This window comes from Pelodiscus sinensis, chromosome 12 (genome assembly GCF_052426305.1).
Source record: "Pelodiscus sinensis isolate ZL-2025 chromosome 12, ASM5242630v1, whole genome shotgun sequence".
Classification (NCBI taxonomy): Eukaryota; Metazoa; Chordata; order Testudines; family Trionychidae; genus Pelodiscus; species Pelodiscus sinensis.
The window spans coordinates 25,827,164-25,853,161 of record NC_143063.1 but is presented as its reverse complement, the minus strand read 5'-3'; the positions used below and the strand labels follow the sequence as shown (position 1 = coordinate 25,853,161).

At 43.3% G+C, this 25,998-nt stretch overlaps 1 protein-coding gene across 5 annotated transcripts in view; it reads right to left on the bottom strand.

Annotated features, from left to right (window-relative positions):
- Window positions 1–25,998, bottom strand: part of VSTM2B (V-set and transmembrane domain containing 2B) — a 43,196-nt gene that overhangs the window by 11,345 nt on the left and 5,853 nt on the right. For all 5 annotated transcript variants that reach the window (XM_089781468.1, XM_075940185.2, XM_089781469.1 and 2 more), the window contains one exon: window positions 23,544–23,943. In XM_089781468.1, coding sequence (XP_089637594.1) covers window positions 23,544–23,943 — 400 coding nt within the window. The remainder of the gene's footprint in view (window positions 1–23,543; window positions 23,944–25,998) is intronic.

Sequence of the window (25,998 nt, the reverse complement as noted above, 5' to 3'; positions counted from 1 at the left end):
GAGCCCAGACCCATATCATGGAGCAGCAGGCGCAGGAAGAACGGGAGTTCCAGCAGCAGCTGCTTGCCCAGGGTCGTGGTCATGTGCAGACCCTGGTGCAGAGCATGCTGCCTCGTGGTGCTCCCACGCCTGATGCCCCCCCAGCTACCGTTCCTACTCCTACTCCTTCTCCCCCCCGCCTCTCCCTCCTCAACCTCCACACCCTCCTCCCCATTCCCCCAGAGATGCCGAGGCCCCTGCACCCGCCGTGCTGGGAAACATGTGGCCCGGCGAGACTCCCACCCCTGAGCCATGAGCTTCCCCCTCCCCTTTCTTCCCCTTGCTTCCCCCTTCCAGCTCCCTCCACCCAGGTTTCCTCCTCCCCTCTCCCACCCTCTCTCCTGCCCTCTCCCGCCTCCTTTCCCCAGAGGTTCATTCCCCCCCACGCCCTAGTTGTGTTAAATAAAGAGAGTTTATATTTTTGAAAATACGTGTATTTTATTTGACATTAGGAAGGGGGGCTAGAGAGGGGTAAGTGGAAGGACGTGAGGGAGGAATGAGGCACAAGTCCCCAGTGGGGCAGACCACGGAGACTGTTAGTGCTCTTCGGGGCGGAAGCTCTCCCGCAGGGCCCCCTGGATACTGACAGCCCCCCGATGGACTTCCCAGATGGCAGCCTGCAGGAAGCACAGCCAGGCTGATGACAACGCGTCCACAAGACACACCAGAGTGCCCAGGAGCAGCTCTATCTCCATGTTGCAGGGTGCAGTGGTGTCCCGAGTGAGGGCAACCAGAGCACTCGGAAACACAAATACTTTGCTGTCCCTCATCGAGGTAGACAAGCAAGCAGAGACACCTGAGAACTGGTTGTCTGGAATGGGGGGTAGGGTCCCTTTAAGCACGGACCTCAGATAGCCACAGGCAGCAGCCCCGCATAGGAGGTCCTGACCTGGTGCCCTGCCAGCACTGGTTCCGGCCAACCTTAACTCTGATTCAGAGTCCACTCAGTGTGGACGCGCTATTCGAAATATGAAAATGCTATTTCGAAATGCATTTCTGTGTAGATGCGTTAATTTGAACAAGCTTAATTTGAATTAACTATTTTGAATTAAGTTAACTCGAATTAACGTTGTAGTGTAGACATACCCTAGTACCATGAGCTCCAGCTGACATCATTTCTGAATGATCAGCTGGCTCCTCTCATGCCTAGACTACTCTATCAGCTTTGGAGAGGACCTTGAACTAGGGCATATAGGATTGACTATCTCTCACAAAAGTGCCACATTAGCCATACATGGACATTTGCAGCAAAGCGAAAGACTCTGAATCCAAGGCAGGTGGCAACTCTTGCTGGCTATATAGACTTTGCCAGGGCAGAGGGAGTCAGTAAGCTCCACATCTGCATAGCAGGTGAGAGGACTGAGCCTGGTATATTTAGTATGTTATTAAAATCAATTTGGTGACTAATCAGCACTTTGATTTCTAGGTTGCTACAATTCACTTAAGGAAGAAGAAAAAATGTAATAAATAGGAAAATCCTCTTGAAACAGCAGCTAAGAATTGATCATTTATAAATTAGGTCTTTTTACAAGTGTTTTGAAGTGGGATGAACAGATCCTATTTAGGATTTCTCTTATTATGTGAAGCACCATCATCTGTAATTATGTAAATTATGTAAATTTACAATTCCTGCCATGTCAAATTATAAATTCTAAGTACACCATATCTGGTTTAAATCTCAATTTAAACATCTGAATTAAAACCAACATTTAGCACGTTATGTGCAAGTGAAGAACTTGAAATCTCTGGGTTTTTACATATTTCTCCTGTCTGAATTTTGCTGGAGAACTGTTCATAACCCTTTAAGATTATCTAAGCATGCTTATTTCACAGTGAATTTTAGAAGTTAACTAAACCTTTCTGGTTGTGTGACTTTGGTTAAAGGCAGCATTATCTATTTAGACACCCAAGACCAAATTCTTCTTTCATAACAGTATAACCCAAGCCCATGAAATCAACAAAGTTATATGTGTAAAACTATTCTGAAAATAGATTCAGATGGCATTAACTTTGGAAGAAACAGGACTGGGCCATATGTATGATTTTCATTAGTTCTTCAGCTTAGCCAATACTCCTTACTGCTTCTAATAATTATTACAGGCAAATTGAATTCAGTGAGCCATACTCTGCTTTCGGTTGCCTCAGTGTAAGTCTTAGTATCTGCGTTGAGGCTAATGGGATGACCCTTAAGTTATTTCAGCAAGTTACTTGAGAAGTTCATTGAGCAGTACTTGAGAAATAACTAAGCAGTACCTGGACACATATTTTCAGGATTTTGACATAAAAAAGAACGGTGGGATTGAACCCTCAGTTTTGAGGATCCCAACCAGGAGTATATGACACTATGCAGTTACTTCCATAGTGCAGATGCTTGGAAAATTAAATTTCATTTTATTTTTAGATCTTCACTTGCTCTTTTTTATTTTTTATTGCTGTCATACAAACACATGTAACTAAATAGTTAAAAGTTCAACATTTTAGAATCGATTTAATTACTTGTGGTTTAAAGAGAAAGTATAATATAGCAAATGTATATGTAAAACATGACATATCAGTATGTACTACAACTACTGATGTCATGAAACAATGGAAAAATAAAAATATAAATAATGTTTCAAATAGTGTAAATTTTTTAAATTTCATTTTAAAACAAGTTTGCAAAACATGTTTTCTTCTTCCGAATGACTGTTTTGCTGGAAATTTTGAAAATATTCCCATTTGGAATGAAAACAAATTTCAAAATGTCAAAAATTTCCCCCAAGCAGAAATGTGAAGTTTCACAGAGCAGCACTAAGCAACAATCCTAACAAAATTAAAAGCTGACACTGTGAGATGAAGACACACTTCACACTTGAGTACGGAGGTACACCTGAGATGAACCAAGCTGTACCTGACACAAATGCCCATTTGAGAGAGTACTCGGAAGCAGAGAACAGTGTGGAAAAAAAAAGGCATATTGATCAATAACTGCAGGAGACTCTACAGTTTAATGAAATCTCAGCCTGATCTTGGGAAAAGGGGAGAACAGACCTGTCTGCTTTTAATGACAGACTACAAGAACACAGTAAATAACCATCCAATTTCTGTGCGTGGGACTACCTGGAGAACACACAGGCAAGAACTGTGATGAAGCAACTGAAAATGCATTTTGAAACATCTGAAATACTTGACATGCTATGACCAGACAAATGGGCCACAGTATGCTGCTGCAGGGTTCAAATGATTCAGCACAAGATGTCTTCCTCTGGGTACCCACAAAGCAAAGGAAGGCAGAGTGGGTAGAAAAGAGACCAATGACAGAACAGATCAGAAAGGGTCATTAGTAGCAATATTGGACCATCACAATGCATCACCCTAGAGATTAAATGTGTGTGGGGGGGGAAACCTTTGTTGGGTCGTGGGCTACTGACTCAGAATCAAAACAACAAAAAACCAACCAACAAACAAACAAACAAAAAACCCAAACAAAAAAACCAAATCAAAATCCTCAATGATGTGGGCCCCGACTGAGAAGCAGAAAGACAGTCCCCACATACCTCTCACACACCAGAGCCTAGTGGAGCCCAGGCCCAGGCCAGGGAAGCAGCAAGGGGCTGGAGTACCAGCATGGGCTCTCTAACGCTGAGTGGGGAGCCCTGAGCCTCAGGGAGGCTGGTTCCAGGCAAGTTGAGGGTTGGCCTTAGGTTCCCCTGGATTACATAGTTGTTTAGCACAGAGACTTATGGGTCAGAAGACCAAGACTGGTCTTCCTGTGAGGGACAGCCCAGCAAAGGAACAATTGCCAGAACAAGAAGCTGTTAAGAGAATGCCAACCTATGCAGCTGCCTCCGTCAACAAAAGAGCCAAGGGTCTAAGGATACTACATGCAGATCAGCTGGGCTGAGTCCAACCATCAGAGCCACACAAAGCAATGGCAAAAGATATCAGTCTAAGCTGCAGTGGGATATGCATTGTACAAGGTAGCTACAGACTCAGGACAGCAGCGTCGGTAAAACTCCAACTGCAGAGTGGCAACAGACAGCTGGTACATCCAATCAGGGCCAAGACCAAGATAAGGAGGATTTACAAGGAGCCTCAGCCATGAGCTGCCATAACAGAAATACAGAGGATTAACAGAATGAAAAGCAGCAACAGGCTAGAAACAAGCATAGATACCAATTTCCTCTCCAGCCAAGGGGTGCTTGACCCCCTACTGTGCCCACTCTACTCCTTCCTCTTGCTCCACCCCACCTCTTCCCACCCCTGCTCTGCCTACACCTCACCCCTATTCCATCTCTTCTCCACAAGCTCTTGCCCTGCCTCCTCCCTTGAGCGAGTCACATCCACGCTCCTCCCCCTCTCCCAGAGCATCCTGAACATCACAGAACAGCTGTTTCATGGTGGATGGGAGGTACAGGGAGGGAGTGGTAGGAGTTGATCAGCAGGACTGCCGGTGAGGAGAGGTGCAAGGAGGAAAGGGAGCAAGGACAGTGGAGAGAAACTTGTCTGCCAGTGGGGAGAAACTTGGCTGCTGGTGGATGCTGAGCACCTGTTAATTTTTTCAAGTGGGTGCTCCAGCCCCATGGTACCTATGGATTTGGTGCCTATGGAAACAAGTCCCCCACCCATAGTGATAACAAAAGCAAGACAACTGGTTCAAAGACCACTGTACTGGAAGAACTATGAGCTGCCAGTAACGGCTATGTCTCATGCATGGGCCCATAAATTTAAACTTGACATTATTCTTTGTATCCCAGTTTTACCACTGCTTGCCAAGGACAACATTTTCAGTGTGGTATGCAGGCTTCTGTCTACACCACTCATTAACTTAATGCAGTCTTGGTACACCACTAGTTAAAAGCAGGTGGTCCATTGTCACAAAAGTATTCCCAGCCTTTGGTAACGAAGGTTCGTGGTAGGCTACTAAACTCTTTGCACTGCACTGGCTGAAGGACCTGACTTACAACTGGCTCTGCACAGTTGGCCTCTGCACATCTAGGTAAGTGCCACTGTGAAGCCAGAGGCAGAACTGGGGCCTAGATTTGGCTGATAGAATGCTGTCCTCCCACATGTTCGTAAGCTGGTGAAGGGGATGAATCCGCATTGGACAGATGAAGCAAAAAGAAGTGATGATAATGAGTGTTCCACCCGCTGCACACGTCTAATAATGACTCAGAATTTTTAAATCTCCTTCCACAACTACAGTGTCTTTGAGAAAGCTACTTCACATCAGACTGCATTTGCATTTCCATGCAGCTGCAAAAGAGGAGCAATCTCCCTTACACGGATTGCTGTGGTTTCTCAAGTCATCCACACAACTTCTTATACATAAGTGCTGAATTTCTCTCTAGTTGGGAGGTGCTCAATCCCCTCCCACTGCCCCACAGGTAATTTGGCAATATCTATCTTTTATGGCCCCCAACGAATCCATATGTATTGAGATGAATACATTGTAAAATCTCAGTTAATGTCAGTTGGTCTAAATCAGTTATAAATATATTTGGACACAACATGTATACTTGGTATTATGTTCCTGTTCATATTTTTTTAACTTAAAAGTTGACAGACAACCTTTATTACCAATAATATGTAATGTACTTTACAATGTTCCTGACATATATTTCAGCTTCCTGGATTTTTTTTCCATCTGGCCTTCAGATATGAAAGGCAAAGTGATTTAACACCTGTTTAGATTTGTCATCCATGTGACGAAATGAAAAGTATGCCGTTTGCAATAAACTTTGCATAAAATAGTTAATTTGTGTTTAATTTTAATGGTTCAAAGAATGTCAGGCAAAATGGTCGGCCCTCACGCATGTTCACTTCATAAAATCTGGCCCTCTTTGAAAAAAGTTTGGACACCCCTGCTATAAACAGACTGGGCAGGAAGGAGAGAAGCAATGGGGAAAGCTATAAGCTTGTGCCATGAAGCAATGTAAAGCTCCTCCTTCAGGGTTTATTTTCTAAAGCAATACAATGTTTTTCTGGCAGTTAATTTGTTTACATACCTATGGGGCTACATAGTATAGACTGAGGAACTGGAGGAGAAATAAAGTATAATGTATCTTCTGTAAGCCACCAGAGTTATCAAAAGTGGATCTCTGATCACATTACAGCTCATTACAACAGAAATTCATTAGGGCCAAATATAATATTTCCAAAACATTAGGACCGACAATCCCTTCTAAATATATATAGTACAGAGGTGCATCAATCATTCTTTTATCAGGTTTTTACAGTTTCTGCTTGATCACTTGGTTTCGGACATTTTTACAAAAGAGCCTGATCTGGTGCCACATTGTTTCTATTCCGATTACTGTTTGTTATTGGTTGCATTTAATAGAGGCAAGTTAGAAATAATTGGCTTGGAAAATGTGTTAGACTGCACATAAGGAAGAGAGCAGGAAAACAAGCAGCATTTCTGTTTTTCTGTGGTAGGATGAATATAAAGAAATCATGTGTTAGTAAACATGGGAGAGCCCAGGTTTGTCTGAAGAAAGATCATAAGAGCATATTTAAAGGAATCAGTATGCTCTTATTCCCAAACTCCTGCTTGCCAGTTAGGGCACTTAGAATAAAAATTGACACACAGAGCAGTCTTAAGGAAAGTCTCCTGTCTCTCATAAATACCAACATTTGATTTTAGAAATTGTTGAATCAAGTCTGAGCCTTGCATCCATGAAGCCCAGCAGAGAAATGTCGCTCTACACTTAATATATGGAAATGTATCCTTTATAGCTTATACAGCCAGAATACTATTGTACAGTCTGAATTTAAATAAACTAATACAGTTCCTCTTCTGGGGACTGCTGTCAGGTTCTTCTTCATGGTAAATTAATATAATAGATTTCTGCTCTGGTGTCCGTGAGTGAATCTCCATGATGTGGAACCAAGACACCAAAAATCAGATACGAATATATTGCTATGGATGTTCGCCAGATATAGAATTTCCTATCGCAGCATGTCTAGAATGCTAACATAGAAATAAGTGTCATCAATTTTTTCACTGAAGTTTTGATAATGTGGAATAAAATAGTTTTTTTTTAAAAAAAGGAAAGACTAGTGAGATTTGGTGAAAGATTGATTTTCAACTAATAAACTTTAACAGATATAATAAGATAATAATTTACCACATTAGTAGTTGTTTAAATATTAAGACATTAGGACCCAGTCTGCAAACACTTCACTGTAGTAAACTAATAGTAAACACTATATACCCTGCACTAAATATTCACAGGATTGGGGTCTTAGGTAGCAAATTAGATTTTACCATTTATGGATCCAACACTTGTCAGTGAAGTATCTGAAATTTCTGAATTACTGAAGTTAAACAGATCACAATGTACTTTTACTTTTGGATTTTCCAGACAATAACTCTCTTCCATTGGTCAAAGAATAAGTATGAGGTAAGAATAAGTATGTCAGGTTCAGAAGCAGTCTTAAAATCGGAAGACTCAGTCTGTATGAAAAAAGAAAATGTTTTAAGAGATGTAGACCTCAAACTCTGTGAAGAGAACATTTTCCCTTTGTTTATACATATATAAATTTCTAAATGTTTGTGTGTGCACATGTAGGTGTACACACACACAACACACTTTCCACTGGCGAATCTATCTGGGAACTGACAAAAATGACAGCAACCTTCCTTTTCTGGATTAAAAGAAAGTAGCAATAACACTCTCCAATGACAGCTATGAAATATCTTTAGAGAAACAGCCAACAAGGCACTCACTAGGGGAAAAAGTGTGGACAGAGGAATAAGAGTGTATGACATCTTTTTATGTGAAACTGAAAAAAGTTAAAAAAAATTAGGCTTCAGATTAGAAGCACTTGTAGATATACAAATGAAGAGTGCTTCCAAGGTTAGCAAAATGTGTTTTAGTTAAACTATGCTAGAGTATGTTTTACAATTGACTAATATGATAGACATAAAACAGCATCAAATTAATTGTTCATTCTAGTTAGATTAATCTTGAGGTTAACACCTGTCATGAGCACATTCAAATCCAGAATGCTGCTTCGTACCACTAATCTATGCAAATGTATGAGCAGGCCTCAACAAGTTACTGTAATCACTTGACATCATAACTAAATTTATTTTTTCCAACTGTGGCACAGTATTGCAAACGCACCAGCTTCTGTACAGAACACAGTCGCTGTTCTGCCAAACTGTTCTACTTCCCTGCTAACACAATTGCCTCCCAGCTGATGATAGCTTAGCAATAAAAAATACTTGGTTGTTAACTGCTATTGTGACAAATAATACTATTTTGCTGACACCCCCCCATTTTATTATTGACGGATTGAACTGCTTTGCCATTATCTAATTTAACAACACGTAGTAAATAGCAATTGTGAACATGTCACAATACTCACTGCTTTAGCAGAGCTAAATTAAAACCTATAATGAACTCATCTTATTACTAATACAGTCCTGTCAGACTCTGGTAAGTAAAGACAAACTACTGTCTTTATAGGACTATTATCAGACTCATATTCTAGCAGATGCTGTCATACTTTTGCTTTTCAACTACAAATCCCACTATAATAATCCTCTTTATAACTAGGTTTGTTTATTACATTCTTGGTTCCAAATGTTGGTGTTATGAAGTAGTTTAAGTGTAGTACTTTAAAGATTAGGGAAATACAATATTAAATATTACAACACAACTTATCCCTCCAAAAATTAATACATCATTAACTCTATATCAATATACTGGAGTCTTCAACTATCTATTACCAGCTTCTCTTGCAAGAAGTACTGACTGTGAACCAGTATTACATATTAGAGACTGATTTTGCAAAACCACCATTGGAAACATACACACAAAATTTGCGAAGTGTACTTGTTTGCATGCACAGAAACTTGCTTTTCCCCTACAACTTGCATAGGGCACAGACAGACATTTAGGCTCTTAGTTTTCCATCTGAAAATGACCATTTTTCACTTACAAATGGATACCTGGGCAAATATTGTTGATGCAAATGCAATTCAAAAAGCTCTTTCAAAATGTAGCCTACAATAGATTAGGCTCTCAAAAAATTTAACTTTGCTAGTACTTTTTCTTTATTACAATTTACACATAAATATATAAATAATGTCTCAATCCCTTTGTTCTAGTCTGGAGTAGGTTAGTATACTTTTGCCTACCCTCCATACAAGCATTGCATGTGAAGGTAATAAAATAAATCATATTTTTGTACAATAATTGACTTGGCTTAACTCATTTGTGCTGAAGACATTGCAGCAGAGTTCTTACTACTGACCAGTTTATGAACTAATGATATCACATTACAAAAAAGCACTTTCCCTCACTTGTCCCAACTGTAAACCAAGAGAATCCATAATGTGCCTAGGCTTTAAAAAAAATAAGTGATGTGTATTCAATGAGAAATTCCTTTTGCACTTTTATTACCCCATGACATTTTGGAGCTTATTCTGATTTCATTTATGCCCAATGTATCCTTATTTGTACCTAATTTGTATGAAAAGGTGATATAACCAAGATTTCATTTACATTGGCAATGGCAATAGTTAATCTCTTGGAATGTGGTATGTGACCTAACTAAAAGCACAAGGTGTACACATTGGAGAGCTGGAAAACTAGGCCAAATAAGAAGTTACAAAATTTGCCCTTTCCAAGTTACTTTATGAAAAACTGATGCATGAAGGTAAATTAGCTGTATTGAAAACTCTTGACTGTCAAGCACCAGCCCAGCCCTAGTCTGATTAACCTCAGCACAGCTTTAGACCCAAACTGCAGTCTTTGTCCCCAATTCCAGTTTCAAACTGAACCCAAATCCAATCTCAACAAAGGGCTTCCAACAAACCACAACAAAGGGCTTCTACAACAAATCTAAGTGTTCACAGCACTTTATCTTCCCTGCTCTGACAATTTGCCTTCTGCTTCCCAGTCCCCAAGTCCCAATATCCTCTCACATTGTCTGCCTCACCTCAATGGATTTGCTGATCCAAACTTTGTGGCTCCACAGTCATCTCAGCTCAAGGTCTGTCTATTTATATGCACTTCCCACCGAAGCAAGGAGGACTTTTGCATACGGAAGGACTGAAAAATTAGGCTCTTCCACTGGATATATAGGAACAAGCCAATGGGAATGGACTCAGACAATCTCTGAGTGCCTATTGGCTAGAAACAGCCAGCCAATAGGAGCTGAGAGATTGGCCTGGGGGGATGGGAACAGCACAAATCACTTTTCCCTCTCCGAGCTGAGAGCCACGTGGAGGGAGCAGCCTGCAGTTTCAAGCTGGGCTGCAGCAGGGAGGGAGCCAGCCTGCCTTGGGGTGCTGCAAGACTGCTGGCTTAGGCAAGCACCTCCCAGCCAGAGCCTACCTCTGGCACCATAGCCCGTCCCACATCCCAACTCCCTCCCCCAAGTCACCATCCAAACCTTCCCTAGGTCACAACTCCGTCCCAGACCCTGTACCTCCTCCTACACCTCTCCTCCAAGCCAGAACCCTCTCCTGCACCCAAACACCCTCCTAGACCCTGCACCCCATTTCCTGGCCCCAAGTCACCACCTGCACCCTCTACAGTCTTCACCCCTTTTTCCCCCTCCCAGGTCAAAGCTCCCTCCCAGACTTTGCACCATCTCCTAGTGTCCCTCCTCCAGGCCAGAATCCTCTTCTGCACCCACACTCCCTCTCTGACCCTACACCTTAATCCCCTGACCCAGGTCACAACCCCCTCTTTGCCCAGACTCCCTCTCAGACCTCACACCATCTCCTGCACCCCAGTCCCTTACCCCTTGCACTCTTCTGCACTCAACTACCATCCTAGACCTTGCACCCCCTCCACAGAAAAGTGCAGCCCTTGACCATTTTCCAAAATCTTGGAGTGGCCCCCTGCCAAAAATTGCCCAGCCCTGGCTTAGGGAAATAACTTGATTTTTTTCTTCCTTCCCCCTTTTCTGCCTTGTCTATCAAAGCTGTACACTGTTTATGGCAAGGACTTTCTTTTACTGTGCATTTTTATAAACAAATGTAGAGTCTCTGGAATAATAGGGCTCTGATACGCATAGGGCCACTAAATGCTACGTCAGTACAAGTAAAATCAAAACACAGATCCACTTCTGAAAACATTAATGCTCTGTATGTTGTTGCACTTGTTCAGCCTGATTTTATTTTACAATTCTAATTTAACTCTTATTTTTGTAAAGTGAATTAAATGTTGGTCTTCTTTGCATTTTGGCGTCTATACACACATCCCCAAATAGTACAAGACAATTACAAGTTGAACCTCCCAAATCTGGGACTCTCTGGGTACGTCTACACTACATGCCTCTGTCGGCAGAGGCATGTAGATTTGTTTATTCAGCAAAGGTAAATGAAGCCGCGATTTAAATGATCGCGGCTTCATTTACATGGCTGCCGCGCTGAGCCGACAAACAGCTGATCAGCTGTTTGTCGGCTCGCCGCTAGTCTGGACGTTCCCCCCGTCGACATCAAAGCCCTTTGTCGGCAGCCCCATTATTCCTCGTGGATTGAGGTTTACCGGGGCTGCCGACAAAGGGCTTTGATGTCGACGGGGGGAACGTCCAGACTAGCGGCGAGCCGACAAACAGCTGATCAGCTGTTTGTCGGCTCAGCGCGGCAGCCATGTAAATTTAAATGAAGCCGTGATCATTTAAATCGCGGCTTCATTTGCCTTTGCCTACAACCCTAATCTACATGCCTCTGCCGACAGAGGCATGTAGTCTAGACACAGCCTCTGGTCTGGCAACATCTGTGGTCCAGCAGGATCATGGATAGTGCTGGACCAAAGAGTCCCTTAGGTGGGAGCAACGCAGAGCTAGGGAACCCCGGCTGGGCCAGGCAGCATCTTGAGAGCCCCATCACCCTAGCTGGGGAACCCCCGGTGTTAGTGGAGCGAGGTATCCAGGGATCCCTGGCCCCAGATGGGAACCCCCAGCATCAGCTGGTCCAGGTGACCGAGGAGTCCCGGACCCAGCCAGGGAACTCCTGGTTGCAGTGAGTCTGCTAGCAGCCAGATGGCTCCGGCCAGGAACCCTGGGAACCCCCCGGTGGCACTGGGGTGAGGCTGATTGGTCAGCCTGAAGCATGGCTGCTGCAGGGGGGTGGCTGGAATCCCCAGCACCAGTGGAACCAGACCTAGCAGTGGAGCGGAGAGGCCAGGTGGCCTCAGATGGGGAACCCCTAGCACAGCAGGGCTGGTGGTAGCCGGATGGCCCCAACTGGGAACTCCAAGCAACACTCTGCGGCAGCAGGGCCAGCAGAGGCCAAGCGGGCTCCGCTGGAAACCCCAAGAGACCCTGGGCCAGTGGGCGGGAAGCAGGGTGAGGAGTCCATGCTGGAGCCCGGGAGCAGTGTAGCCAGCAGGGGAGCACTAACCTCCCCTGGTCCAGCAAACTCCCTGGTCTGGGACAGCTCGGACCAGGGAGGTCCAACCTGTATTATCAAATCTTAGTAGTATGGCTTGCCTTACTTACAGGCTAAGTAACAATTTCCACATTGATTTAAATACTTTAAATAATCCACCTTAATGGCAGGCAAGCAGTAATCTCTCTAAATCTCATTAGATCACAGCTCTATTGCTTTATATATTCGTTTAAATAGAACAGATAATCTTCCATTTGACCAGCTAATATTTAACATATTATGCAAGAGTTTTACAACATCATTGGATCTATTCTCTTCTATATTTACAAAGCTGATCAGAAGTTTAAACTACATGCTATTTTTAACTACAGGCCAGAGATCCTGGAACTAGGAGAGCTGGGTAATACTGCTGCATTTCTCTTACTTGAAGTAGTTATACCAAATACCAAGCACATGGTTTCCATTTTCAGCACCTGCTCCCTCATAAAAATTGTTCTAGCACCCCTCCTACAAACTCCATATTATGGATTTCTCATTTAGCTCTGAGTCTGTCTCATGGAACAGTGTAGTCTTTAGAAAATGACTACTATAACAGCCACATTTAATCCACTTTTAAATCAATCAGAAGATAAAAAAGGGCCACATTTTGGTCCTTGAATGGACTCCCAGTGAAGTCTGCAAGCACATCTGAGGGCAGCACTTGATCTTAGAATTAAAACTGTTGGTGCATAGTAGCCAGGAAGACCTCTATTACTAACCTGAAACTGGGAAGACTCCTATTGCAGTGGGACCAGGAAGGGTCCCAAGTTATCCAACGTACAGTACCCATATCATGTCATCAACTTTTACACTGAACAGCCCATGGAAATAAACAGGAGCTCTTCTTAAAAACTGATGGCAACTATATCCCTGTGCTTGGGATCATTTCACTTTTATTCAATGACAAAACCCACATAACCTATTAGGAAGAGGGTTAGGTTAGGCCTTTTATAGCTACAAAATGGTTTGGGGCTTTTGGTAGTACAAGCATTCAACTGATGATGTTGTGCACATATTTAAGTGCAAATAACTGGACATGCATTAATTATATAGTACCATCGATGTGTTTTACAAAATCCAGAACAACAAAATATGATGTATGTAATTTTGCTGAACAGAATAGCTATGTGGGACAGATAGCACTTTATTACCTGACTAATGATACAATTAAAAGATAGACCTGCCACTCAATGGTCACACTTGCATTTCCTTTATTAAATGGCAATATTACCACAAACTCAATGGAGAACACACACATATTTCTTGTTTTAACATATTTTCTACGGTAATTATGATATTATTTATGGTAAAAGGACTACTTTCCACTACAATTGATTCAGTATGTTAGATCAATAATATTTAAGCTGCATCTATTGAAAATTAATGACTACTTTACAGGTTATTAAAATGGGACCAGTAATGGGACGCCTAACTTATTCAAGTAGTTGCATTAAAGCTCATAGATCCCCTCATGCAATAGGGCTTGCAAAGCAGTGACCTATAATATCACTTTTAACAGACATTTTATTGAGTTCATATTTAATGGGATTTGCTCCCTTCCTTCACAGTGCAGTTTCCTTTTATTCAGTTCACACCTTTCCTTGAAGATCTATAAATTTCCTTTACTCCCTGTTGATGCTTTTACATGCCCTCACTTGCTATCTTACCCATTAAAGGTCACCATCCTGCATTTTGAAATAAATTGGTAGTATTACTATGCTAATAAAATACTCCAGAGCACACCATATGCTGAACAGACCAAGACCCAGAAAGGTAACTGTGTATTTGGAGTAAAAGACACTAGGGGCACAGTGGGAAGACTTCAGAAACCAAAAGATATATATGCCCCTTCTGGATGCGTTGCCTATCACATCACTTACTGGTTTCCAATATAGAGCTATGTAGTAATGAGGTGGTATGTTTATAGCATAAAACTTCACAGTCTTTCTTGCCAACTTTGGCTTTAACTATTTAGTTTGGAATTTAGCCCAGGCAGCAATGCAGACAAATAGGTCTCTAGTTACTGTTGTTCTTCACAAACAGCACCAGTAGCATTTATGCTTCTGTAAATGATAGGGATGTTAAATTTCGATTACTGGGCTAATAGAATAGTCAATGCAATTTGCATTGACTATTCAATTAGTCAATAAGGGCACCTCTGCCTTTGAAATGTAGCAACAACCCCAGGACTGTTGCTACACTTCAAAGGCGAAAACACTGTGGGAATCATGGGGTCAGCGGGGGATTCAAGCAGTTGCTGCTGCTTTGAAGCACCTTGTCCTCTTCCCTGCCCTTTTCTGCCTCTTTCTGATAGAGAAAGCAAGGGGGGAGGGGAAAGCGACTAGTGTGTCGACTATCCGATAAGCATTTGCTTATCGGATAGGCGACTAGTTGTTCACGTCCCTAGTACATAGAATAGTCTTTCTTCATGGGAGGAATCCTCACTTTCCTCTTCTAGCTTCCCTTGTTGAAAGCCACCACATACCCTAGGGACAAGTTTGCAGTGCTCATGGGGAGTCAGAGCCCCGCAATGTGAGTTGTCACTTGTTTCTGTCAGCACCCACTGATTTACAGAAACTCTGTATTTCCACAGCTGTTGACCCTACTGAGCCTTTATAAACCAGCCTATGATTTGGTGTCTTGAGGGCTCATTCACCTCTGATCATAGAGGTTTGACTTGGACTGTCAGAGCTAAACAAACTGCCCTGAGTGGGTCAACTCAAAATAAGTTTATTGTCTGAGAACAAGACAAAGGAATAGAAGCCATTATTTATGAAAAAGCCTAGTTATTTATGAAAAAGCCTAGTTACTTCAGTCAAAATATCTACTAAATATCATCCATTAAAAATATTATCAGAAGCCTTGCAGTGTGGTGCTGTTGCTTTACATTTTAGGAACTATTACGGTTTGTGCAAGCAGAGGTACAAGTAAGAGCCTTAGACTAGAGTGAAAAAGTTTTATATTTTTCTACAAAAAACAGACCAAACACCGGTAGTAGTAATGACAACCCCTCTCTCCGTCCCCCCCCCCCCCCCAAGTATCTTGCCCTTGTGCCTTAGTTCTGAGCAGGGCCCACTTCATTCCAGTCAGTGACTCTCTACAGTAAAGACGGCACCAGCTGCAACTGTGTTTTTTAAGGTTGAGGGCTTCAGTTCACGAGAATTTGGACAACAACCACCAACTGTTTTACAAAGGCCACTAAACAGCCATCAGATAGCAATAGCTTTTGGTCACTATCAACCTGGAATGCATTAGAAAAAGCAACTAGTCCTCATATTACTAATCCCTTGAGTTTTATCCTGTATCTCCTTTCCATCCTGACATTTTATTATCATCATAAATCTAGGCTGATCCAAGTTGTGCACTACTATGGAAACTAACTGATGGAAGTAAATTTTGTCATTGGTGACTCTCTAGTAAAGTGGAGAGTCTTCACAAGACACCAGCACAGAATATAAAACACAATATATTCTCTACAGGTAGACACAAGCAATAGCTCCGGCACACTAGGGATGCAAAATCCCATATGATTAGTTAACCGGTTAAACAGTTTAATCAGATAAACAAGTAAGTGGGGATGGGAGGGGCTGCTCTAGCCCCCTTTGGTTAACCATAACTGGTAAACTGGTTAACCATTCACATCCCTACTGCACACCTTATTAAACAAGCACAATGACAACTAACAACTATCTATCTAAGCTCTATAGAGCCACCTCAACTTTCTCCCTGAAAGGTAACTAGCTTATATGCCACGGTGTGGCAGTGTTCATTGATGCTAGCCTAGGCAAAGAGGATGTCACAACAGCAAATCTTGGTTTAGCCTAACTGGTAAGCTGTTTATTGTGTCAAGTGTAACATGTATGATTACCTGCCCTGTGGGCGGGTGGTGTATGTGTGTGCATCCAGTGCAAGGCGCTCCTGACCCTCAGAGACCGAGTTCGGGCTTTGGAGGCCAGGGTGGCTGAAATGGAGGAGCTAAGGGAGGCAGAGAAGTATGCTGATGAGGCATTCTGGGACACTGTAGTACCGTCCCACCTCCAGTATAATAGCCCCAGCACTGTTAAGGAGGATGAAAGGCTCAGGGGAAGAGAGCAGTCAATGGGAGCAGAGGGAAACTATCCCATAGTTGGGACCCTCCTTCCAAAGGATGTTATGGTATCCTTTCACACTGAGGATACCTCTCCGGAGGAGGGAACGTCAGTTGTTAGGAAGAGGCAGGTGTTAGTAGTGGGTGATTCAATTGTTAGAAACATAGATAGCTGGGTTTGCAATGACTGGGAGAACCGTATGGTGACTTGCCTGTCTGGTGCAAAGGCTGCAGATCTCTCGAGGCATCTAGATAGACTTATGTGTAGTGCGGGGGAGGAACCAGTGGTCGTGGTACATGTAGGTACCAATGATGCAGGAAAGGGTAGGAGAGATGTCCTGGAGGCCAAATTTAGGCTGCTAGGAAGGAGACTGAAATCCAGGACCTCTATGGTGGCATTCTCAGAAATGCTTCCTGTTCCACGTGCAAAGCCAGGTAGGCAGGCAGAACTTCAGAGTCTCAATGCATGGATGAGACAATGTGTAGGGAGGAGGGATTTAGATTTATTAGGAACTGGAGACACTTTTGGGAGAGGGGGAGCCTATACAGGAAGGATGGGCTCCACCTAAACCAAGGTGGATCCAAACTGCTGGCACTAAATATTAAAAAGGTCGTAGAGCAGGTTTTAAACTAAGAGATGGGGGAAAGCCAATTGGTGTGGAGGAGCACATGGATCGGACGGAGACTTCTCTTAGAGGAGAGTCCATTGATGGAGATTCTCTAGTTGTTAGTCAGAAAGAGGGGAGAGATGATAAAGTATGGGCCAGATCAGACAAGCAACAATCACTTATACAAGAATCTAATACAACAGGGAAGGCAGACAAATAAACAGTGGCAATTTTTTAAAGTGCTTCTACACAAATGCTAGAAGTCTAAATAATAAAACGGGTGAATTAGAGTACCTTGTATTAAAGGAGGAGATTGACATAACAGGGATCACAGAAACCTGGTGGAATGAGGACAATCAGTGGGACACAATCATACTGGGATATAAAATATATCCAAAGGACAGACTAGGTTGTGCGGGTGGCAGAGTGGCACTATATGTGAAAGATAATGTAGAATAAAATGAAGTAAACAACTTAAATGAATCAACATGTTCCATATAATCACTATGGATAATAATTCTATGCTCTAATAAGAATATAGCAGTAGGGATATATTATCAACCACCTGACAAGGACAGTAATAGTGACGTTGAAATGCTAAGAGAGATTAGAGAGGCTATCAAAATAAAAAACTCAATAATAATGGGGGTTTTCAATTATCCCCATATTGACTGGGTACATGTCACCTCAAGACAAGATGCAGAGATAAAATTTCTCGATACCTTAAATGACTGCTTCTTAGAGCAGCTGGTACAGGAACCCAAAAGGGGAGAGGCAATTCTCGATTTAGTTCTGAATGGAGCACAGGATCAGGTCCAGGAGGTTACTATTACAGGACCGCTTGGGAATAGTGACCATAATATAATAACATTTAACATTCCTGTGGTAGGAAGAACTCCTCAGCAGTCCAACACTCTGGCATTTAATTTAAAAAAGGGGAATTACGCAAAAATGAGGAGGTTAGTTAAACAGAAATTAAAAGGTACAAGGACTAGAATAAAATCCCTGCAGGCTACATGGAAACTTTTTAAAGACACCATAATAGAGGCCCAACTTAAATGTATACCCCAAATTAAAAAACATAGTAAGAGACTTAAAAAAAGAGCGACCATGGCTTAACAACCATGTAAAAGAAGCAGAGAGAGATAAAAAGGCATCTTTTAAAAGGTGGAAGTCCAATCCTAGTGAGGTAAACAGAAAGGAACATAAACACTGCCAAATTAAGTGTAAAAATGTAATAAGAAAAGCCAAAAAAGAGTTTGAGGAACAGCTAGCCAAAAACTCAAAAAGTAATAGCAAAATGTTTTTTAAATACATTAGAAGCAGGAAGCCTGCTTAAAAAAAGTGGGTCCCCTAGACGATCGAGATACAAAAGGAGCAATCAAGGACGATAAAGCCATTGTGGAGAGACTAAATAATTTCTTTGCTTCAGTTTTCATGGCTGGGGATGTTAGGGAGATTCCCAAACCTGCACCATCTTTCTGGGTGATGAATCTGAAGAACTGTCCCGGATTGAAGTGTCATTAGAGGAACAAATAGAAACACTTAACAGTAACAAATCACCGGGACCGGATGGCATTAACCCAAGGGTTCTGAAAGAACTCAAAATGTGAAATTACGGAACTATTAACTATGGTTTGTAACCTATCCTTTAAATCAGCTTCTGTACCCAAGGACTGGAAGACAGCTAACATAATGGCAGTATTTAAAAAGGGCTCTAGAGGAGACCCCAGCAATTACAGACCGGTAAGTCTAACATCAATACCAGGCAAATTAGTTGAAACAATAGTAAAGAATAAAGTTGTCAGACATGTAGAAGAACATAATTTTTTGGGCAAAAGTCAACATGGTCTCTGTAAAGGGAAATCATGTCTTACTAATCTATTAGAGTTCTTTGAAGGGGTTAACAAACATGTGGACAAGGGGGATCCAGTAGATATAGTATACTTAGATTTCCAGAAAGCCTTTGACAAGGTCTCTCACCAAAGGTTCTTATGTAAATTAGGTTGTCATGGGATAAGAGGGAAGATCCTTTCTTGGATTGAGAACTGGTTAAAAGACAGGAAACAAAGGGTAGGAATAAATGGTAAATTTTTAGAATGGAGAGGGGTAACTAGTGGTGTTCCTCAAGGGTCAGCCCTAGGACCAATCCTATTCAACTTATTCATCAACGATCTAGAGAAAGAGGTGAGCAGTGAGGTGGCAAAGTCTGCAGATGGTACTAAACTGTTCAAGATAGTCAAGACCAAAGCAGACTGTGAAGAACTTCAAAAAGATCTCACTAAACTGAGTAATTGGACAACAAAATGGCAAATTAAATTTAATGTGGATAAGAGTAAAGTAATGCACATTGGAAAAAATAACCCCAACTATACATACAATATGACGGGAGCTAATTTAGCTACAACTAATCAGGAAAGAGATCTTGGCGTTATCGTGGATAGTTCTTTGAAAACATCCACGCAGTGTGCAGTGGCAGTCAAAAAAGCAAATAGGATGCTAGGAATTATTAAAAAAAGGGGTAGAAAATAAGATGAAGAATATCTTACTGCCCCTATATAAAACTATAGTATGCCCATATCTTGAATACTGTGTACAGATGTGGTTTCCTCACCCCCCAAAAAATATTTTGGCATTAGAAAAGGTTCAGAAAAGAGCAACTAAAATGATTAGGGGTTTGGAATGGGTCCCATATGAGGAGAGCCTAAAGAGACTGGGATTTTTCAGTTTACAAAAGAGGAGACTGAGGGGGGATATGATAGAGGTCTATAAAATCATGAGTGGTGTGGAGAGGGTGAATAAAGAAAAGTTATTTACTTGTTCCCTTAATAGAAGAACTGGAGGACACCAAATGAAATTAATGGGTAGCAGGTTTAAAACTAATAAAAGAAAGTTCTTCTTCACACAGCATGCAGTCAACCTGTGGAACTCCTTGCCAGAGGAGACTGTGAAGGCTAGGACTATAACAGAGTTTAAAAAAGAGCTAGATACATGAATGGAGGTTATGTCCATAAAAGGCTATTAGCCAGGCGATAAGGAATGGTGTCCCTGGCCTCTGTTTGTCAAAGGCTGGAGAAGGATGGCAGGAGACAAATTGCTTGATCATTGTCTTCGGTACACCCCCTCTTGGGCACCTGGCACTGGCCACTGTCAGCAGACAGGATACTGGACTAGATGGACCTTTGGTCTGACCCAGTATGGCCATTCTTATGTTCTTATGTCTGAATGGCAACCAGTGTTCCCTGTAAACTGAGAGCTTGGGGAGTCACCCACTAGAGATTTAGGCACTGCCCAACTGATTAAAAGAGCATCATAGCCAGCAGCATGTGTTTCTATTGGTGGTGCACATCCACACATGCGTCGGTGCACATAAAACATTTATTCCACTCATGAATGGAAGAAAATAGAGGGAACATTGATGACAACTCTCCCTGACAGAATTACAAGACCCTTTTCTGCATTCCCGCCACCTCTTCTGTGATTTAAATGAGCCCATTATCTCCATATCTGGCTGCAGCTATTGTGGGTTTTTTGGGGGGAAATTAATCCAGTCTAGGAATGATGTAGCAGTGACACATCCCCTAACAACCCGCATGTAAAAATCAGGATAGACAGCAATTTAGATAATCTAGGCAACAGATCTTGCCCTAACAGACACAGCTAACATGTTCTCTTGGCTGCACATACTCATGCCCATCTGTTAAGGTGGCACTGTGCCAATTACAATTTGATCAGACTGTTTTATCAGGACATATGCACTATGCAAGTGTTGACATAGATGGGAAGGATGCATAAGAGTACATATCCTAAATGAGACTTCTTTTATATAGCAAGACCCTTCCTTTCATCAGTACTGGAATATTGGGATCACAAGACTTTAATCCTCTACATCTCTGTTAAACTTAGATCAACATGGAAAAGAGAAATATGGAAAATAATATGCAAAGTCAATTTTGGCTTCTAAAATGCAATCTACATGCTTAATGGAAAAGAATGGCTCACAGGCATTCTATTGTTCCAGTTTAATTCCCTGTTATCACGGTCAGCCAAGGGAGTATCTACAACCAATTGTATATATGGAAAGGTTTAAGAAAGAATATTTTCATTTATCTTGAAAAGTCAATATTAGACAGATGGCCTCTTCACTAGCCCAAGTGGCCAGTCAATAAAACAATACCCAATATTTTTTCATATGGTACAAAACAAAATGCAGATCTTACAGGAAAACAGACATAGATAAAAATCACAGAACACAGATCATCTGTGCCGCCCAACTGATTAAAAGAGCACCACAGCACTGTATGAGACACATACAGTTCCTGGATAGTAATAACTGACATGATTGGTTTCAGTTGTGTGATTCAAAGCCTGTATATATTTGATGCATGGACATAAATGGGAATAAAGAAAGGTGTGCATTTCCATTTCAATATGAGTCTCCTTCCAAGAACCGTCTCCAGTGAGAGGACCTTAATTCTTTTTTTGAGTATACTCAACTGTTAGTAACATATCATAAGCATCATTACTTATTCTACATCATGTAAAAGGCGGTGGCTAAGACATGAACTAAACACAGCAAAAATAATAGTGATTTTTTGACAGTTTTCACAATTCAGGATTTTAGTACTTGGACAAAAAGGGACAGACCCTGCTACCACCAAAGTAAATGGAATTTTACAACTGACATCCCTGGGAACAGGATTGGACCATAACACACTAATAATTACTGTGTTTGAAGAAATTAACGTAAAGGCTGCTCAGTGTTTGCTTAGAATTCCAAATTTTGTTAAAAAGAAATGGTAGTATAATCAAGTTGACATTCTAAAAGCTAAAATGTAAAATCCATTGTACTGCAGTTGATATTTAGATTTCTTCTGTCCAAATTCTGCACACTGGTCTATTTGGGGACAACGGGTTGCTCATACAGGTCAGGTTGTAGCATTGCGGCTTTAAGACCTCCGTAGAAAAATTGTAACATTTTACTTTATGAATATTGTTACCACTCAACCCGCCACCCCCAAAAAACCCACACAGATGTTGAACATATAAGATTTTGTAGTTTATACCTATATAAAAAGCTCTGGTTTCTATCCTAGCCCCAATAGAGTTCCCTACATAACTCTCATCGACTTTAAAATAGTGCAGGACTGAGTCTTAAAACTTGATCCTTTCAACGCTTAAATATATAAATACATTTATTCATATAGTTAACTATTTGTAGAATTGGGTCCATAGCTTTACTACCTTAATTACATTTCTTTCTACTGCAGATCTTCACTACTATATTTTAATAAAGGCAACAAATTTACATTGTTTATAATGTTATCATCACAGAGACAATCTGGAGTCCTTTATTGCCACTTGGTCCATTCCACCACTCCCATATGTAAAGGTTTTAGTGCCATTTAAAAAGGCCTTCCCTTTAATTCAGTCAGAATTGTCACTCCCATTCTATCTATTACTCTCAATAAAAAATGTCTACTATTATCTATGGAAAGATAATCCATGAAGCCTTAAAGGACAACTGGAACATCCACTGAACTAAAAGGTAAATGTTTGTTTTATGTAATATCGAAAACAAACACCCGTAGAAGAGTCCAAAAAACTCCCTCTTGTAGATACGAAGACTAGGCCAAAAGTGACTGCAATACTGGTGGCAAGTAGTGGAGTTTTCCCCTTTAGGAGAGGATATCATTTGCTGTTGTCAGTAAGAAAGGAAACTGATGTAGCCACAAGCAAACAATCCAATCCTCAAAACCTCCCATTCGCCACCCATTCATTCATCTAGGGCCCACACTAGCAGCCTGTTTTCTTAGCTTAGGATGCGTCTAGACTGCACCTTTATTCTAGAATAGCGGCTGTTATTCCCAAAAATATATATTAGCATCCACACAGCAATTGTGTTATTTCGAAAGAAAATCAAAATAATGGAGGGCTTTTTCTGACCAAAAGGCTCTGTTGGAAGAGGGTGTGGGTGTGGACGTTCCAATGCTGATATGTCAAATAGCTCCTTACCAGGGCCATTCTAAGCTATTCCGCCTCAGTGCCTCGTGGGGCTCTGAATCAGGGTAGTGCGCCTACATTAGTGGAGCCTGCCTTGGACTAATTTGAAGCTTGGTCACACTGTTCCAAAAGTAGCTATTCCGGAAGATGTCCCCAATAGCTTTTTCCAAAAGAAGCTTACAGTGCAGACCTGCCGGTAGAGGAGTTTTGGCTGGTGCACGTGGAATGATCAGAAGGGAAAGGAGAGGGGCAGAGCCCCACGAGTCCCCCAAATACGAACACCCCGGGTCACACGTTATGGCAGGGCCACTTCTATGGCCTTTTATTTCTTCCTGCCAAATGAGGCGGCCACAGCGGCCCGCGCTCGGCTCCCGGCGCTGCCCCTCGCGCCCAGCTGGGTGTCGCTGCGCTGCCGCGCGCTCGCACCTACCTGACCCGTGCTGCTGGCGGAGGATGGCGGCCCTGCCAGGCGGGGGCGAGGCCGAGGAGGCCGCCGCGGTGGTGGAAGCGGCTGCGGAGGCGGAGGCAGCCGCGGCCCCAGCCCCCTGGGGCGGCAGCAGGCGCTTCTCCAGGCCGGGCTCGGCGGTGGCCCTGCTGGCCGGGCTGTACCTGCGCGGGCCGCTGCTCTGGATGTGCGACACCGCCTCGGCCGCCTGCATGTCGGGCGGGGAGAAGCGCGACAGGACCCGCAGCAGCGCCTGGGCTTTGTGCTCCTGGGTCTCGTCGTCGCTGTAGTCCGACACCCGGCACTCGTACACGCCCTCGTCCTGCCGCCGCACGCCGGACAGCCGCAGCCGGTGCGAGATGTCATTGCCCTGGACCCGCACCGTCTGCAAGAGACCACAGCCCGCGGGCCGGTCACTGCCCTGCGCTGCCCGCCGGCGGCCAGCGCCGCGCCCCCGCGTCTCCCCCCCGCGCCTGCCCCAGTGCGCCCCTCCGCGGCTCCCTCTGCACCTGCCCCTCTGCACATCTCCCCCCGCGCCCGCCCCACTGCGCCCCTCCGCGGCTCCTTCTGCGCCTCCCTCTCTGCACCCGTCCCCCGCATCTCCCCCCCCGCGCCTGCCCCATTGCGCCCCTCCGCGGCTCCCTCTGCGCCTGCCCCTCTGCACCCGTCCCCCGCATCTCCCCCCCGCGCCTGCCCCACTGCGCCGCCCCGCATCTCCTCCCCGCGCCTGCCCCACTGAGCCCCTCCGCGGCTCCTTCTGCGCCTGTCCCTCTGCATCCGTCCCCCTCATCTCCTCCCCACGCTTGCCCCATTGTGCCTCCCTCATCTCCTCCCTGCTCCTGCCACTCTGCTGACCCACTGCACTCCTCCATCTCTTCCCTGCACCTGCCTCCCTCCCCCTATCTCCTCCCCAGCCTACCCCATTGTGCCCCCCTCATCTCTTCCCTGTGCCTTCCCCATTGCGCCTGCCCCCACTGCACCCCCTGCACCTCCTCCTGACTCCTGCCCCACTGCACTCGTCCCGCATCTTCTCCTCACACCTGCCCCACTGCACCCCTCATCTCTTCCCTGCACCTGCCCCACTTCAACCCCTGCATCTCTTCCCCGCGCCAGCCCACTCCACCCTTGCGTCTCTGCCCTAGTGTGCCCCATGTATCTGTCCCTGTATCTGCCCCAAAGCATCTCTCTACTTGTACCTTTCCCCTGCCTCAGCCCTCAAGTCTGCCCCTCCTGGAAAGTAATGCACCTCCCCTCCAGCTTGCTGTACTCATCACCTCTAAGAAATTAGTGTATCTTCCCACTTAGCATCTGAGATCACCCCAGCTCCTCTCCAAAATCAAATCATTCTCCTTCTGTAAACCAACCTTCCAGTCCCTCCTTGAAATAAATTAGTCTCCCTTCCACAGTTACCAAATCACTGAATCTATCCCAGGCCTTACAAAATCAACTTTATTAAGCAATGCATATTCCCCTCAAGCATCAAGCTACTGAATCCACCAATTCCAAAGAATGCACTCAAAAGGGAGGACACTCTCCACCCCACCCTCAGCTTCAAATGTAAATGAAACTCTTTCCTTCTCTCCCAGGAGTCAAACACAAAACCACACAAACCATTGTGCTCAGTCTCACCCCATTACCTTCCATAAATAAATACTGTAAGCATGGCACCCCTTATGTAAAGAACCCGGCCACCAATTCAAGTTCTTCCCTTCCAAACTAAAGGCATCTCTCCACAGAACTCTAATAATGAGTCACTAATCCTGTCCCTCTCTTCCCAAAGTTCATACATAGAGCCATCTTTCTAAATTTATTTTTAAAATGCTAATCATCCTGCCCTCATCCTTTTTTAAAATGAAAGACATCTCCCATCTAAATTTCAGCATCCTGCCACTAATCCTCCAACTGTCTTTCTAAAAAAGAATCTGAATGGTAATCTTCCCTCCAAAATGAAACACCACCTTTCCATCTAATCCTTCCAACTCAAACACCTCGCCTGCTAAAAAGAATGAATTTCCTCTGTTACCTCTCCAAAGCAGAACATATACCACCCAACCACTTCCCCTGTCCTTTTAAATCCACACAGCTTAACTGATGTATCTCTCCTTATGTCCAAATCCACCACAAAATACCCATATACCTTCATGTGGAATCGTCAGACTACAGCCACCATCCCCAATTCTGACACACTAGCCATTATCTAGTGTCTTCTATCTTCAGATTTCCCTGTTACAAACATGGGATGAAGGATCAAATCCTGCTGGCTTTACTGATTGCCTTTAATTTCGGTGGCACTATTAGCCTATGAATTAAAGATCTCATCCTACAATCTTACTCCCAGTGTGTAATTGTTGCAAGAGTCTCCCTACTTTCCGTAACACCCTTTTCTTCTCTGGCTAGTCTGTCCAGGTAGAAATAGAAGCAGGACAGTGATGGAATTAAA